Here is a 17,330-nt window from a genome sequence, read left to right on the forward strand (position 1 = left end):
TTGACATGCAAGAGTGTGTTTTAAATACATATAATTAATACAATAGACCACGTGCTACTTGTTTTGATACTAAATTCATGTGAATTACTTCCCTTTTTTTCAGTTTCCTAGAGGGCATGAATTTTCTTAAACATATTCTGTTAGAACAATGTTTGCCTGATCTACACGTCTACACTCTATCTTGATGCAAATTACCTTGCAATCACCGTGATCGACAACAAACCACCACCTTTGTTTTTCAGGAACGGAATTTAAAAGACTTGCTGAAAGTAAATAACTAAATAGCTTGAAAAATGTTTGAGAATAAACACACTTACTAGCTGTACAAAACGAACAGTTGCAAGTCCCTTTGGAGGTAAGCTTTCACTAGCACTGAAACACAATCCTCCAGTCTGAAAAAAAAAAAAATAAAAAAAAAATGGAAATTTATACGCTTGTGTCCTGGTTTTTGGCTGGGGTAGAGTTTTCACAAGAAGCTGGGAGGGGACACGGCCAGGACAGCTGACCCAAACTAGCCAAAGGGGTATAATTTTTCTTTTTCTGAGCTTCAAGACAATAAGCATTCTTCTACTTACTAAAATGTTTGGGCTGCTGCAGTCACAAGACTTGCTGACATTGATGAATGTTTGTTCACATCTTACACACCTATGGATCACAAACATGAAGAATGCACTGAAAATGTAGTTAAGTATGAGATTTAGTACTTGGTGAAGGCTGATTACATAGTATGCCTGATAACACTGTCAGCATCTTCATTAGTTCAAACTGAAAACCAAAAGACATTACGGATTTGCTCCTATTGACAGTGAAGTAGCAAAGAAATGAAATCGTTAACTATCAAAATAAGAATTCTGTTTCTCCTTCCGATCCAAAGCCCACTTTTTAGTCACACTGAAGCAAAACAAAGGCGGCGCTGGTCATATAAGACTTCAATGAACACAAAACATATTGACTTTGATATGGGGTTAAGGATTTCCAATTCACTGCTTTTAAAACTGTCATCCCAAATGTACAGTTCCTCAACTCTTGTTCCTCAAGAACATTCCATTTAAAAAGAACAAAACACGTTCAAATTTATCATCACAAAAAGCAAAGAATACTCACCTATTTCCTGACACATCTGGAGCAGAGAATGCTTGCTCACTTCCATTACAATGTATGCACAATGCTTCATTAAGCAAAATGCCATCCATACTTCTTTCCACTAAGTGGGAAAAAAAAAAAAAGCAACTGTGATAAAATTGCATGATGCACAGTATGTCACATGGGTTAAGAAAAGTGTAAAAAAATAAAGTGTTTATGCAGATCTAAAATAAATGCAAAGATTTTATTTAAAAAAAAAATCAAGAGCACAACTTGCAAATAACATCCACTATAAATGCACATTCACATATGTACATGTGCATTGTTTATAGCTACATGCATGCAGTTTACTTTTAATGAGAAATGAAATATTTCATGTCTAGTTTTGCTGTTCCTTTGTTCTGAACCAAATTTCAAATAAAGGCTTCGCTGCAAAGCTAAAACTCAAACCATCAAGCTTACAAATTACTGAGCAAAATATTTTTAATTTTAATCTCAAATTAATCATGCAAATGTCACAAACTGAAAGTTTCAAAACTACATCTTCCTGTAATTAAATAATTTGGCAAAATCTTTCAAGACCAATTATTAAAAAAAAAAGAGATACAGAGAATCAAAAGAATTACAATACCAATATTCTTTCTGAATGTGGAAAAAACCCACTCATTAATGCACAGTAGTTTGCTTGGCTTGCTCTGGCTATTCTGTTCCACCTACTCATGTACATATAATTCCTGTACTGTGAAGTACCTACACATTATATACTTCAAACCATTTCACTGTTTTTTCTTAGCCTATATTGACATTGGTTTTATTCCAATTTTAATGCCTCCACCCAGTGCCAACGATCTTACAGGAAGCGATACACCAATATTCATTTTTTTAATGTTTGCATAACAGTTTTTATTGCAATGAACAATGGTACAGGTTTATCTGTTGTCTTTCAGGAATGAGGTTTAAGATCAAGAGGAATGTTGAATTTTTACATTACATATGGAAACATATATTAAAATTCCTTTCTTATTTAACAGAAGAGCATATCTTAGTAAATTCAAATATCTAAACCAAGCACTGATATCTCATAACTTGCACGTATTTCTTACCTAATATTTCATCATTGAGGCATTTACATTTTCCTTCTGAAGTTAGGCCTTTAGGGCAAATAATACAATTCCACCCATCTTGAGTAACACCATTCTAAAATAAAATGTAAAACTATTATTATTTTCAAAAATATAGACATCATCCAATATCTGTGAAGAATGCCTGATCCAGATGTTATTTAGTAGAAAATGTGTTCAGATACAACCACATCAATAACATTAATGAAGCTTTTAAAGATAAGAAAAGACTAAACAATCTGGCAAAAGTAATTCCTATGCAGACATAGACTAAAAAAGTGCTCTTAAGTTCATCTAATGTAGCAAGAAGATGGAAAGAAAAGGGAAGTTACCTACATTACCCATTAGCCATTAAACACCTAACTTATGCAACTAAGCTGGGTGGTTTCTTGAAAGTTCTTCTATAGTTATTGGAGAGAAAGAAGTATCAGGAAGGTTTTCAGCCTGAAAAGCTGTTTTTGCTGGAGAAAAATTATTTCTCTATTTACTATAGCAGGGAAAAGCTGGTTAAGACTGGTGCCTCTGGCTCAACGCTGTAAATATGACCCAAAATTATAGCTTAATTTTTCAAGAAAGGTACTAAAACTACAAAACTACCAAACTACAAAGATATATGTAATTAAAGTAACATAATAGCAGCAGCTCATTTTGAAGTAAAAAGACAAAGTAGCAGGGACTATGAAGATACAGCCTAAATATTACAAAAATAGGATTTATATAAATAATCAAATAAGATACTTATGAGCTGAAAAGCATCTTTGGCATTCTATAAAACAGTGGTCTCTGGGCAAGGATAACAGAACATGAAGCAGAAAAGCAGTGGAAGGAAATTAAACATTTAAAATACTCTTACTTTGCCCGTGGGGTCAACTTTAAAATGAAAAAATGCCTGCAAAATAACAGTAATAAACACTTCTAAAGAAAAAAAATAATTACCTATAAGCATGGTCTTAAATATTCCCAAGCAAAGACTACTATGCAAAATAATTTTAAATTAATGAAAAATAACTTGCAGTCAGGAGGAAATTTAAAATTAAAAAAACATTATTATTATGGAAAAGCATGAAAAAGTCAATATTTACCATATTTTCTGGGCATTTTTCACAAATAACAGAGGACCCACCACTACTAGAAACCATCCTGTATCCTGGCTGACATACACATGAACTACCTGCAAAAAAACCCAAATGCACTTTTAATCTATATAAAACTGACTTTTTTTTTTTTTCCACAGAATACTAAGAACTGCTGCTATTGTTCTCAAGAGAGCAATATAGATTATTAGATAGACCAGTAAAACGTCTGAGTTGGATGTGCATGAAAATCATCTTGCTTTTTAAAAAATGTTCATGTTACAGTTTGTAGAAAGATGTTTTAGGAAAATGTTACTAGGCTGACTGATATACCAGGGTGGAACAGGAACCCAGAGCTTGTTTTTTGTGGTTTTTTTTTTAACTAAACTGTAACAGTTGATGTAGTAACAGATATAATCTCTTCCTCTAAATCTTGACACAGTGCCATTCTTAGCCCATCCTCTCTACAACACCAGCATTCTATGTTTGTATAGCGTTTTTATGCTTTGAATAGGAAGTCAGTCCTAAAACTAAAACATGCTTATATGCAAGGTTTTTCAAAATATAACTCATTTGTAAAGCTAATTTAAACTCAAAGATTTTAAAATTGTACATGGGGATCAAGCTTTATATTGAATGGTTTCGAATGAGTAACATAAAATTCTTAGCATTTAGTATGAAATTAAACACTACTTTCATTGCACAGCATAGTGCATATCTGCTCGTGCTCAAAAACCTTTTTTTTTTTTCAGAAAGTTTTTCAGTCTCACTATCATGGAATATCTCTCTCTCTTTTTAAACACATATGACAAACCAAAATCAATTCTATGGGCTAATAAACTGTATTTAGTATCATTTAAGCTTACTGAACTGTGCAGAAAGGCATATACAGAATTCTGTAAAAAGTTTTATAACCTTAAAGTACATTCTCATGAGACCAGTTTTACAGAAACAACATTCGTCAAAATGATCGACCATTTGTACTTAACTATAAAGAAGAAAAAGCCCAATAGGGATCAATGAAGAGACTTGATTTATGACATTCACTGTGATGACACCTAAATTTTTAGGCGTGTTGCTTGAAAGCAGAATCCACAGTGATGAGCTAGCCCTGGAGTGCATGGGCAGACTTGTGCAATCCCAAGTGGAATTCAGATGGGATGCAAACAGCAGACTGAGTGGCAGCTACCTACACTGCTCCAGTCAGATGCTGCAGAAAAAAAAAAAAAAAAAAATCCTTGACCTTCCCCTGGAATTTTTCTCTCCTTGAAGCCTGTGAGTTAGAGGAAGATTCAAGCCTAAAAGGGAGTTACAGATCTAGACATCCATATTATCAGGGGGTCTGAAAACTATTACAGTCCATTTTTTCTGCAAGTAGACTATGGGGTTACTCTTTTAGGATACCATGATGGTGGTGGAAGAAGTGACCAGGTTTTATGCAGCAGTTGTGAACGCAGCCATCCAGATCACTGCATCTGACTGAGCTACCAGTTCGGGAGAGAGATGTTGTTGGGTCTTAGTCTTGAATTTGTTTCTGTGCACACAACACTGAACTCCCACTTCTCTTGGACTGTGTATTTATAAAAGATGGATACCATCATACCATCTTACCTCCTAAAGAAAGCTAACTACCACCTGTATTTTTCATTTAGTACTGTCAAAGATGCATCGCGTATGCTCCAAGTTCCCACAATGGCACGTGGATTATTATGTGTGCAGCCAGATGATCTTAGATACTTAACATCTCTGACATGCACGTTTTGACAGAGTTTCAAGTTACGGAAGTGTTTGAGAACAGAAATCCAGGGGCCTATGGAATTCTACTGTGAATACCCATAACCATGCTGATGCCTGAGGAGGGAAAGATTATAAAAAAAGGTCTACAGACGTTTCTCTGGGATGTCTCTCAGACACAGGTATCACAGCTGTGCTGTGGCCACTTAGGTCTTTGTGGGATCCTGGCCCTTTCCGCTGCCTTTCCAGACTTGCCCCTGAGGACTGATTGCTGTTTTACCGCCAAAACCCGAGCCCAGATTTTGCATCTCCCGATGCTGGGGGCGGATTTCAGCGCCGAGCTGCCAGAGCTCCGCCAGCCCCGCACGGCCCCCGGGCCCGGGCAGCCCCGCTTCCCCCCCGCGCGGCAGGGCCGGGCCGGGCCGGGCCGGGCCGGGTCGGGTCGCTCACCGCCGGCGCTCTGTCGCTGGTGGGCCCCGCAGGGCCCGCAGGCCAGGCGGGAGATGTCGAAGTAGCGGGCGTCGCCGCAGTCGGCGGGCCGCTGCAGCGGGAGGGAGAAGCCGCGGGCGGGCGGCAACGCCGCCGCCACCGTCGCCAGCAGCAGCGCAGCGGCGCCCCAGCGCCCCGGCGTCGCCATGGCTACCCGCGGCTTCCTACGGCACGCCCTCATTGGTCAGGCGCCTCTCGTACGGCAAGCGCGACGGGCCGTGCCGGGAGGGCGAAGCGTTCGGGGGGGGGGGGGGGGGATGCGAGGCGAGCGGGGCGAGAGGGGCACAGGCCCGGGGAGGGATTTAGGGTGTCGGCCACAGAGCGGCAGGGAATTCGGGGAGCGGCAGGGATGGAGCAGCTGAAAACAGAGAAGTGAGGTCAGGAGCGTTCTGTTTGGTGTGTTTTAGAACATGGAGCGGGATGAGATCAGCGGGGAGAAGCAATCAAGAGAAGACAAGAGGTGTCGTTTGCACCTTCTGGTACCTCATCTCTGAAACTGTTACACAGTGTACAGTATGAATGTAACGTGTGTGCGCTATTGCCCCCTGAGAGGAAGCTGGTAATGAGGCGAACACACACAATGCCTAGAGGGAGGGATGGATGGACAGCCAGAGTTACCCCTTTCCCTTTATCACCTGCCAGGATGCTCCTGTTCACATTCTCTCAAACATTACTAAAACTTTCATGTCCTGGATTTTAATTTTTCTTCACTGTCCCTCTCCTGTGTGCTAATTACTTAACTACTATGATTCTCTGTATTAGCACTGCTTGGGAACCTATATGCTCATCACACCAAATGCTTTATTCCTCATTGGATTTCTTCTGCTAGGTTCAACAAGTTTTTAAAGGCTGAGTTACTAGGTGAATCTACCATAAATACACAGTTTTTGTCTATCAAGAATGGAGCAGACAAGTACAGAATAAGCCTAAACACAGGGGAGAAAAGGCAGGGAAAGGGAGGCGGGATAAACACAAAGATAAAATAACTGCCTCACCTGCACAACCAAAGTAGTCTGCCTCTCCCCTCCCTGTACATGGCCTTACACCTTTCCACCCCGCCTCCTTCCCTTCTCCCCACACGCCCGTGCCTGCCTTTCCCCCCACAACCCAGCCCCGAGCCAGGTTAGAAACCGCGTCCGCAGCCATCGGACGAGCAGCAGCGCGCGCGGGCACACCTCCTCCTCGGTGCCCCGGGCGCCCACAGCCTGCACTGGGCCCCACCGAGCCTGCCCTCCTCCCTGCCCCTCTTCCTCGGCTGGGCAAGCACTGGGACTAACGGAATTGGGAGACTGAAGACACCACTTAACACACCAGAGCAACGGTCACCTAAGTGACGCTGTCCCCTACGTAAACCCCAGTGTTCTATGGACGCCATCGGGCCGAAGGCGCATGCGCACTAGCGGCAGAGCGCTCCCCTCACCCCTGCCAGCACCGATCCCGTCCGCGCGCCAAAGCTGCACGCGTGCGCATTGCCATGACCCGGGAATGAGCCTGCGCATGCGCAGATGTAGAAGCGAGGGTTACGAAAGCGGCATTTTCCGCCCCGCCTCCCAGGGGCGTTGGGGGGGGGGCTGGGCGCTCGGAGCATGCGCGCTCAGGGTCGTGTTTTGCGCCGCGCGGAGCGGCGCGAGAGGGCCGGAAGGACTCGTGCGGGTTCAGCCGTAGGGGCGAAGGGGAGGGGGTCGCGCAGGCGCAGTTCAGCCTCTCCTCGGAGTGTTGCGGGGGGGAGCGACGGAGGACGCCATCTTGGTGGTGCTGTGCCGGGAACTGCGTGGAGCGGGGCTCGGCGCGGAGCCTGCCCTAGTGGCGTGTCCGGTGGGTGGATGGCGTGAGAGAGAGAGCGCCCGGCTTCCCGGGCCGCTGCGTGTAATCAAGGGCGCGGGGTTCGCGCCCTGAGCCGGTTCTCGGCAGCCCGACCCTCGCGGAACCGCTGTGCGGCCGTTCCCTGGGCCGCGGCCTCCTCACGCCGCTTGGCTGCCCATCACCCTTCCCCTCCCGGTGCCTCCCTTTAGCCCTGTCCCGGTGCCGTGAGGAGGCTGGGCTTCGCCACGGGGTCGGACCGCAAGCGGCCTCTGTCGGGCCGGAGCGCGTTTGGCGCGGGGCGGCCTCCCCCTCACCCCGTCCCTCTCATTCCCCGTTCCCTGTCCCGCGGCCGTGGGCTTGTGTTGCGCCGTCCGTGGTCGGAGCGGTGTAAAGGCCGGTGCGGGGCGGCCCTCGGGCGGCGCTGCTGGCGGCGGGGCGCCTCACGGGCTTTCTCCAGCTCGCAGCGCTCGGAAGCGGCCCCGCGCTCAAGCCGGCCGCGTAGCTCACTCGCATCTGCCTTCAGCGGTGTGAAAACTGCCGTTAGCGACAGCGTACTTGGACTATTAGGGCTTGTTTTGAAGAAGATTAGAATAAGAAATCGTCCTCTGATGCACCGGTTAATCTCGTATTGGTCCGGTTTTATAGTTGGGGTATTTCTGTGGGTGGTCTTCCTAGCTTGCATGCTGGCTGCGTGCAGACTACGTAATCTCAGTGTTGTAAAAATACTAGTTTAGTGCAGGCTTAGTTTTCTACAATGTTTACAAGTTGAGGGGTTTTTTAGTGGCGTTTTAATGGTATTTGGAATTTGCTGAGACTGTGCAGGTATAGTTATAGTACTACTTTTTAGTTAGTTCAAATACAAAATTTCTTAAAAATGTTGTGCACACTTCTGTGCTTTTAAATTGGTGGCATGAAGTTGTCTATTTATTATCCAAGAATTATCTAATCTTTGTTCTCTGAAGTCCTTGCTCAGTTAATGAATTGGTCTTAGTTTTGTGTGGCACTTTCATCTCAAAAGTCATTTCTTTTGGTCATTCATTTTAAATTGTTGGATGGCTTGTCTATGCTTTCTACCAATGCTTGATGCTTTAATATACAGTCAGTAAAAGCTCATTATTTGAACTTGCATTTCTGTTTGTGGACTTCCTCAAATACCACATTATGATCTGGAGTCACTGTCTAGTTTTCACCACTGAAGGCTGTATGTGGTATCCATGGTACATCGTGGAGAACTTGCCGTTTATCACTGAAGAAATACTGAGGAGATCTGTTCTGAATGCTGTTTAAAAATTGGGATAAGAATGCAGAGTTGTGAAATTCAGAACTACTACAGATTAAATACATCATGAAGTAGCAGGGCAGCGGATTTCATTTTTCAAGACACGAAGGTCCTATAAGAAAATTCTGCCCTTGAATTCTCCTTGCTTTTTGGCATTGCTGACACATCCGTTGAGAAGATACGGTATAAAGTGTGCTGGGTCTGGCTGGGATGGAGTTTAACGTTCTTCATAGCAGCCCATACAGTGCTGTGTTTTGGTTTTGTGGCTAAAAGAGTGTTGACAAGACATCAGTGTTTTGGCTATGGCTGAACAGTGCTTGCACAGTGTGAAGGCTTTCTCTTTTTTCCCCACTCTGCCACCCCAACAAGTACACTGGGAGTTGGCAAGAAGCTGGGAGGGGACACAGCCGGGACAGCTGACCCCAACTGACCAAAGGGATATTCCATGCCATGTAACATCATGCTCAGGAAACAAACTGAGGCAGAGGAAGAAGAAGGTTTTGTTTTGATTTTTTTGGGGATTTTTTTATTGGCTTTCAAGGTGGTTGTTATTCAGAGGCAGGCTGGACATCACTCAGCCTGTGGGAGGTTGTGAGTGATTTCCTTTGTTTCACTTTTTTTCTCTTCACTGATTGAACTGTCTTTATCTTGACCCACAAGTTTTCTTGACTTTGTTCTTCCTATTTTCTTCCCCATCTCACTGGTGGGGATGGAGGGAATGATCAGCTGTGTGGCTGTTGGCTGGGGTCAACCCACCACAAAACCACAAAGAAGATCATTAGTGAAGTTACTGAATAGGCAGTTGTTTTCAGTTTGTTGTGTTTACAAAGTGCTGATGTAGAAGTTATGTAGAATCCATTAGTTACAGAAGTTGGGCTTTGCTCTTGCTTTGCTAAGTTCAGGTGGAGTCATAGTTACTGTTATCAATAAATAACTTGGCATCAGGATCTAGTGCTTTATGTTTGTTATTGAGCAGGGGGTTTGAACAAGGGATGTTTTTAAACACTTGTCATTGGAGCATTGGGCTCCTTTTTTGTTTTTTTTTTTAAAGGGATGTAGTCATTTGCTACAGAAGCTTGTGTTTGTTCTGAAAGTACTGTTGTGTGATGTTAGATAATGTTGAAAATCAGGATATGTTTACGTCAGTGTATTAAAGTGATTCTAGTTGTTACATTTGAAAGGCAGTAAACATAGGGTAGATACTGAAGTTTGCATTGTAAATTGAAGTACTCCCTGAAGTTTGTTGGATATTTTTTGCTCTTTCATTTAATCGTCTTCACTGTGTACATTAGGTGCAGTGCTGGACTGGTGAGTAGCATACTCTTGTTGTGAACTTTGAAAGCAGGTGGATTTCGGAAGAATGGACACATCCTGTAATCTTGAGGTGGACTTACGCATCTTTCAAGGACTCAAAAGAATTGAATTGAGAGTTTTTCCCTCGATATACTGTCAGTCTGTTTCATTTCAACAGTTCAGTATGGCACAATTGATGACCAAGTAATCTCATCGTGTTTTCATCATTTCCAGAAGTCACCTTAAATTTTGAATTTCTTTTGCTTCTAAAATGGAAACACAAAGATGCAGTGCATAGCATCTTGGAACGTGGAAGGAATTCTTCGTAGTATCCCAAATTGTGGGTTCAGTACATACTTGGCTTTAGTATTAGCCACTGCTATGGATGAGCTGCAGCAGTGTAGCACAGTGTGTGAAGCAAAGTACAGATATCAGCCATTAATTATGTTTCGTTTTCTTTCCACAGTTAAGTTGATTTTACAGAATTTATCAGGTCTTCAAAGCAGAAACAGGTAAGCTGCCAAAAGCTTAACACTTCTGAGTATTGTGACAAGATCATACACGGCCTTTTTTCCTCACAGACTTGTGGCTGGGAACTAGGATATGTTCTCCTGAGTGCATGTGGCTGCTGCAGTTAATACTCTGACTACATGAAAGAGACATGAACGAGAGATTGAACGCTGAGAAAACATAACGTTATTGAACAGAACTGATCAGTGGGTAGAGCAACTTGTCAAAGCAGTAAAGCCATCAGTGTTGGTGAATTACTTCTTTTTCCAGTGACGTAGTTATCCTTTTTCCTTTCGCCTTTTATCATCTAGTATTTTCTGTGTTATGATCACAAGTGTCCTGTTCAAAAGTAAACAGGATTTTTTTTGTTCCTCAGGACTGGGCAGAGATCTCTGGCATACAGTAACTATGCTGTGAAAGACTTCAGGTGTTTTTTTTAGGTATCATGGATGGTGAGGAGTGACTTAGGTGGATTTTGTTGCCCTTAGGATAGGGAATATTGATAGACTTGTGCACGTGTGCTGGTGGAGTAGCTAATTGTTCTGACCAATCAACTTTCAGTGAATCTTGTTTTAATCTTGTTCTTGTGAACTTGTGGGTGTTTTGATACCTTCTCTCGATTGAGACAAGGACATTCATTAAAAAGGCTCTAGCTTCTTAAGTGTTAAGATACTGTAATAGCTTGAGTACTAAAGACGTGCTATCATGTGTACCTTTTTGTCTGCAGGTGATTTTTGCTGTGGGTTGAGCTCAGCATGGCTGTAGTCATCCGTTTACAGGGGCTTCCTGTTGTTGCGGGTCCTGCAGATATTCGTCGTTTCTTCTTGGGATTGAATATTCCTGATGGAGGTGTGCATATTATTGGAGGAGAGATTGGGGAGGCTTTTATTATATTTGCAACAGATGAAGATGCACGGCGTGCCATGAGCTGTTCAGGACGGTTTATCAAGGACTCACGCATAGAGCTCTTTCTCAGCAGCAAGGCAGAAATGCAGAATACCATAGAAATGAGCCGGAAACGATTTGACCGTGGGGGACGAGAAACTATGTCTGTCTCTAGAAGAACAGGTACTAATGGTTCTGGTGCATCAGGTGTTGGAGATGTTCCACATTTAGTCACAGCTTTTCCAAAAGGAATAAGTAAACTTGGTTACCGTCCACCAAATCATCTGGAGGCGGGTTTCCATACCAATGGCACAAGACATGGTGATATAGGTATGCCTAAATCAAGCTATCAGTCAAGAAAGGATTCTCATCCATTTAACCCAGACGATCTTTACTTATTTCTACGTGGTATACCTTACTCTGCAACAGAAGATGAAGTACGTGCTTTCCTTTCTGGGATACATGTGGATGGAGTGATTCTGATAAAGCATCGCAATGGTTTAAACAATGGTAATTGCTTGGTAAAATTTGCTACGCCTGGTGATGCCTTAGAAGGACTTAAACGTCATAGACAATACATGGGTCAGAGGTTTATAGAAATATGCCCATCTACAGAGGAACGGTGGATTGAATATGGTGGAAGGGTAGACATGCCAAATGAAATCGATCGCTCTTTGTGTGAGGACCGTTCTCCAAGAAGTTCAGGCTACATGCATTCAAGGAAGCATTCTCATTCAAGATCACCAAGGAGACAAAGAACACGTTCTCGTTCACCTCCTAGCCAGGAATATTACATACACTTAAGAAATCTATCTACTAATCTGGAGAAGAGAGATTTGAGAGCTTTTTTCCCTGATCTGGATATATGTAGCAAACAAATCAAGTTTCTAATGGATAAGCATCAGAGGAGGACTAGAGATGCCTTTGTGATGTTAAGGAGTGAGAGAGATTATCAGGCTGCTTTGGAATGTCATAGAAAGGTTCTTCTCAATCGTCCCGTTTACATTTTTCCAATTTCGAGAAAGTCGATGTTGAAAATAATTGATTCTTGTGAGAGGAAAAGATCACAGGACAGAGATCATCCTGGACAGGCCATACCAGAAAAAAATTATCGGGAAGGTCATTCTGGCCCTAAGATGTGTGTTTATGTAAGGAATTTTCCATTTGATGTGTCAAAAATTGAAGTGCGAAAGTTTTTTGCGAGATTTGATATTGATGAAGATGATATTTACTTGCTCTATGATGACAAAGGAGTTGGGCTGGGAGAAGCATTAGTGAAGTTTAAATCTGAAGAACAAGCCATGAAAGCAGAAAATTTAAATCGTCGAAGATTCTTGGGAACAGAGGTATTGATAAGACTTATATCTGAAGAGCAGATGCAGAAGTTTGGTGTAACCATACCATTGTCTGCACCAAATGAAATGCAGGGTCATTCACATCCATATGACAGAGGTGACCTTTCCCGTCCAGTTGGTTCACCATCTGGGCCACCACAAGGGCCACCCATGCATTCATTTGGTCCCCCTGGGAACTTCAGGCATCCTTCTGAATTTAGGCACCCCCCTGAGGACTTCATGTGCCCTCCTAAGGATTTTAGAGGTCCACCACCCCTCATGGATTTTAGTGGTGACAGTGAACCTTTTGGCAGAATGGAGTTTGGGAATAATAAAATGGGAAGTTTTCCTGAAGGAAGATTTATGCCGGATCAAAATTTCAGTGGTGGTTCTGAACGTGTTGTTCCTATTCGATTGAAAAATTTACCTTTTAAAGCTACTCCTAATGAGATTCTGGATTTTTTCTATGGCTACAGAGTGATACCAGAGTCAGTTTCTGTACAGTACAATGAACAAGGATTACCTTCGGGTGATGCCATCGTTGCTATGACAAACTATGAGGAAGCTATGGCTGCTATTAATGAACTGAATGATAGGCCAATTGGTCCACGGAAAGTTAAGCTGAGCTTGCTGTAAAGGAGGAAAAGATGGTCTAGAATAAAACATTCTAGATTTGACAGTATTGACGGTTATTTTAACTTTTTTAATTACTGGAAGATGCAGAAGAAACAGTTTCCACCAACGGTTGTATATAATATCTAGTTCAGTTGTTTAGCTCTTGGTTGAAGTAGCTCTATGGTTAAGATATGAGAACTGTATTGTGCCTACTTCTTGTGGCAGAGAAGAGCCCAGAAATTCTGGAGGACATTGAATGTCTTACATCAAGGTATAAAGGCATGGAGTTGTAATCTTTTGGGGTTTTTTTAGTTTGCTTTAATTCCATGTCCCATGACTTGGCAGCAAATAAAAATGTAAATGCTGGTTGATTGACCACCCAAACGGTTCAAATAGAAGAACTTCAGTGCTACCTGCATTAGTAAATAACACTTCTTACTGAGGTTAGCTTAATAAAATTAAAAAATTACTTTTTTCTTGTGTAAACTGTTCAGGTTTGGTTTCATGTGGTTGCAGGCATTCGTATTAAAAGAAAAAAAAAGCTTCCTGTTCACATTAGCTGGCTTTGCAACTTTTTTTAAATAAAGAAGAGATTGCTATTAAATGTGTGTCTTATATTTAAAACTTGTATAGTTAATGATCTCATACATGGGTCTTGGTGAGAGTGATGCTGGCTGCTTCCTCCAGAAAGAGTGAACTATTAAAGTTTGTCAGCACAGCAATGAATAGGTAGTTTACAAAGACTGCAAAACCTGTATTAATCAGTTGGATAGGCCTTCTTATTCTTCTCAAACACTGTAGTACCTCTAGGCAGAAAATGAATGTTTGAATTGGATCAAGAATTCTGACTTCAGCCTGAGCTTTTGGAGTGGTCTTTGTTTTATCTACACGTTTGTAATATAATTATTAACTTGCTAATGATGTCTGGATGCATTCCAGGTCAATCTCTGATTAGTTTAAACTAACATCTGTCACTGGCAACCAAGCTGACAACCACCTATGTTATTTTCTTATGTAAGAAAATAAATGCTTATGTCAGTATTTAGAATGCTTTGATTGGTTTGGTGTCAGCATATTTAAATTTTAGGAAGAAATAAAAGCTAGCCTGTTTGAGGAAAAACCGCATCTTCAAAATTCAGGCTTGGAAACTTTGGTTATGTGGATTAGGACTTTGTTGACGTTGCAACTGTACAAAACAGTGCTTGGAGTATTAAAGAATTTTATGAAGTTTTAGTTCTCTCAAACTAAGACAACAAAGTTGCAACTTGGTGATAAAAATGTGTTTTAACTGTTGCTTAGGTAATATGAAAACATCATGGATTCATAGAGTAGTTGAAGTTGGAAGGGACCTGGGTGTCTCTAGTCCAACCCCTTTTCTCAAAGCAGCATCAGCTAGGACAGGTTATTCAAGGCCTTCTCTGTTGCATTTTCAATAGCTCTAAGGATAGAGACTCCACAGCCTCTCTGGGCAGCCTATTCCAGTGACTGAACACTCACTGGTAGTCAGACCTTAATTACTTTATGTAAAGTCATCATCATTATTAAACTTCATGTAAACTCTAAGTAGAAGCAAACAAAAATGAGACTTTTTGTTCTATGATTTTTTAAAAGGCTAGTGTAGCTTTATTTCTTCTGCATATTATTTATCCTCTGTTTGAAGCGCTAGGGGAAAAAAGCATTTTGAATGATAATGCCAAGCCTGTATATGTAGATTCCTCTGAGCAAAGAAACTTGAATGTGGCCAAATATTCAAATTCTGAGTGCTTACATACCTTTTTTTGGTGCCAGGTAGGATTTAGCTTCAGAAGTGTACTGTTCTGAATCCTCCTCTGAATTTAAATGCAATTAAAATAAAACCCAACAAATTGGTGCTTTTATTTCATAGCTGCTATAAAAGAGATCAAGGAGCCAGAAGACATTGCAGGGAAAATAAAGATGTGTTATGAGAATCCTCAAAATAAACTTGTCTGACCTAATCAAGCTGTTGAAAACTTCGTGATTATTTTTGTACGCTAACATCATCTTTACTACTAATTCTTGCCTATCTATTATTAGCTGTGTTGTCAATGTGAACGCACCTAACTTCTCCAGTTAATCAGCTTTAGATGATTTGTTGGTTTTCAAGTTCTAGCTACTACACAACAGGAGATTTTAAACACTGAAAATAAATTGGTAAACTTTTTACCATACTTCTAGAGTAGTGTACACACACATGCATTCTTGTAATGAAAAAAAGGATTTGGAGGCTGGAAAGATAGGGGAGTTTGGTAGATTTTTGCCAATTAAGTATGAAATGATCTTTTAGAAAAAGCATTATCTATTCTCAATAAAGTTAAGAGTAATTGCTAATAAGATGCTATTAATTTTTGGGATGGTAAACTCCCCCCCCCCCCGTAAATACATTAAAAGAGTCAGAAAGCTTATAATGATAGAGGTTGTAATTAAGGCATTTCAGAATGGTTTTTGTTTGTTCTGTGGCTAATTTGACTTTAAAGCCAGATTACAGTTTATGACTGTGTGGTTAATCTGAAATGTCTGATTGATAGGCCAAAAAAGTGGGGTTTTTTTAAAGGTCTATAAAGACAAAAGCTGTTCTTCAAAGTACGCACAGATGATCTGAAGCATAGGGAAAATGGGAAGCAATGCAAGTCCTGCAAGTCCAACAGTTCAGTAATAAAGTTAACAGAACAGTTGATTCTCAGTTTATAGCTGTTATCTTGCTAGTATGTTTTGGTTGGTTTTGGGTCCATTGTTTCCACCCTGCCCCCGGATTTGTATGTGTGTATATATAGGCGTTATATTCTGGTTCTGCCTGAATAGGCAGTACAGGTGCATGCTGTGGTGACAGCATTTCCCGATAATAGGGTTTTATAACTTCAGATGTTTAATGGTTTAGAGGCACTGTACTTTCAGTATAAAGGACAAATCAGAGACAGTCTGTAATTACTTGGCTTGAATTATTGCTCATCTTTTTAGAGTGCCATCCATATAGTAAAAAAAATGAAATACTGCAGTTTGTGGTGTTGATATAAAATATAGCTAGTTTCCTTAGTTATGCTTACTCTGAAGTTGCTTTTGCTACCATTGTCCAAAAAATTATGATTTAAAGGAGAAGTCTCTGTCACCAAAAACTGGTAATAGTGATCATGTACAGAAGCAGCTTGAGGCATATAGGAAAGCCACAACATACGACAATCTGATGAGTACAAGAAGATAATCCTTAGTCCCAAAGGGATCACAGAATCATGGAATGGTTTGGGTTGGAAGGGACCTTAAAGGTCATCTAGTTCCAACCCCCCTGCTGGTCATGTTTCTTTTGATGCAGCCCAGGTTATGGTTGGCTTTTTGGGCTGCAAGCACACATTGTTGGCTCATGCTGAGCTTCTCGTCCACCAATACCCCCAAGTCCTTCTCCCCCAAGTCCTTCTCTTCAGGGCTGCTCTCAATCCATTCTCCACCCAGCCTGTAGTTGTGCTTGGGATTGCCCTGACCCATGTGTAGAACCTTGCACTTGGCCTTGTTGAACTTCATGCAGTTCGCATGAGCCCACCTCGCTGTCAAGGTCCCTCTATTGACCACACCACACAGCTTGGTGTCATGGGCAGCTTGCTGAGGGTGCACTTGATTCCACTGTCCATGTCGCTGACAAAGATGTTAAACTGCTGGTCCCAGTACCGAGGGACCTGAGGAGCGCCACTTGTCACTGGTCTCCACTTGGACATTGAGCTGTTGACTGCAACTCTCTGAGTACAACTGTCCAGCCAATTCCTTATCCATCTGTCAAATCCTTGTCTCTCCAATTTAGAGACAAGGATGTCATGCAGGACAGTGTCAAATGCTTTGCAGAAGTCCAAGTAGATTATGTCAGTTGCTCTTCCCTAATCCACCAACGCTGTAACCCCATCATAGAAGGCCACCACATTTGTCAGGCATGATTTGCCCTCAGTGAAGCCATGCTGACTGTCACCAATCACCTCCTTATTTTTCCATATGCCTGAGCATCATTTCCAGGAGGATCTGCTCCATGATCTTGCCAGGCACAGAGGTGAGGCTGATGGGCCAGCATATTCAACGGAGTGGCAAAATACTCTTACCAAGAATGGATACAAGC

General features: G+C 41.8%; 2 protein-coding genes and 1 long non-coding RNA gene across 5 annotated transcripts in view; 2 read left to right on the forward strand and 1 right to left on the reverse strand.

Annotated features, from left to right (window-relative positions):
• TMEM67 (transmembrane protein 67) overlaps positions 1-5,681 on the reverse strand; it is a 33,404-nt gene extending 27,723 nt beyond the window's left edge. Inside the window, exons 1-6 of the mRNA XM_075743718.1 lie at positions 5,462-5,681; positions 3,287-3,375; positions 2,187-2,280; positions 1,105-1,204; positions 576-645; positions 318-392 (exon numbers count right to left, since the gene is read on the reverse strand). Of these exons, the coding sequence (XP_075599833.1) occupies positions 318-392; positions 576-645; positions 1,105-1,204; positions 2,187-2,280; positions 3,287-3,375; positions 5,462-5,681 (648 nt within the window). The remainder of the gene's footprint in view (positions 1-317; positions 393-575; positions 646-1,104; positions 1,205-2,186; positions 2,281-3,286; positions 3,376-5,461) is intronic.
• Positions 5,682-7,207: 1,526 nt separating this feature from the next.
• RBM12B (RNA binding motif protein 12B) lies at positions 7,208-15,196 on the forward strand. 2 transcript variants are annotated; one of them, XM_075743719.1, is made up of 3 exons: positions 7,208-7,315; positions 10,342-10,387; positions 11,113-15,196. In XM_075743719.1, the coding sequence occupies exon 3, from the start codon at positions 11,141-11,143 to the stop codon at positions 13,238-13,240; it is 2,100 nt and encodes a 699-aa protein (XP_075599834.1). In that variant the 5' UTR covers positions 7,208-7,315; positions 10,342-10,387; positions 11,113-11,140; the 3' UTR covers positions 13,241-15,196. The 2 variants fall into 2 exon arrangements, with proteins under 2 accessions (XP_075599834.1, XP_010296204.1); XM_010297902.2 differs by lacking the exon at positions 7,208-7,315 and having other exon boundaries at positions 9,807-10,387.
• LOC142600330 (uncharacterized) overlaps positions 7,229-17,330 on the forward strand; it is a 30,091-nt gene continuing 19,989 nt past the window's right edge. For both annotated transcript variants that reach the window (XR_012833760.1, XR_012833759.1), the window contains exon 1: positions 7,229-7,328. This is a non-coding gene — a long non-coding RNA (uncharacterized LOC142600330). The remainder of the gene's footprint in view (positions 7,329-17,330) is intronic.

The sequence above is a fragment of the Balearica regulorum genome, chromosome 2, assembly GCF_011004875.1.
Source record: "Balearica regulorum gibbericeps isolate bBalReg1 chromosome 2, bBalReg1.pri, whole genome shotgun sequence".
Taxonomy (NCBI): domain Eukaryota; kingdom Metazoa; phylum Chordata; class Aves; order Gruiformes; family Gruidae; genus Balearica; species Balearica regulorum.

Excerpts from the sequence above, each read along its gene's own strand:
- RBM12B (XM_075743719.1), top strand. The coding sequence starts at position 11,141 with ATGGCTGTAGTCATCCGTTTACAGGGGCTTCCTGTTGTTGCGGGTCCT.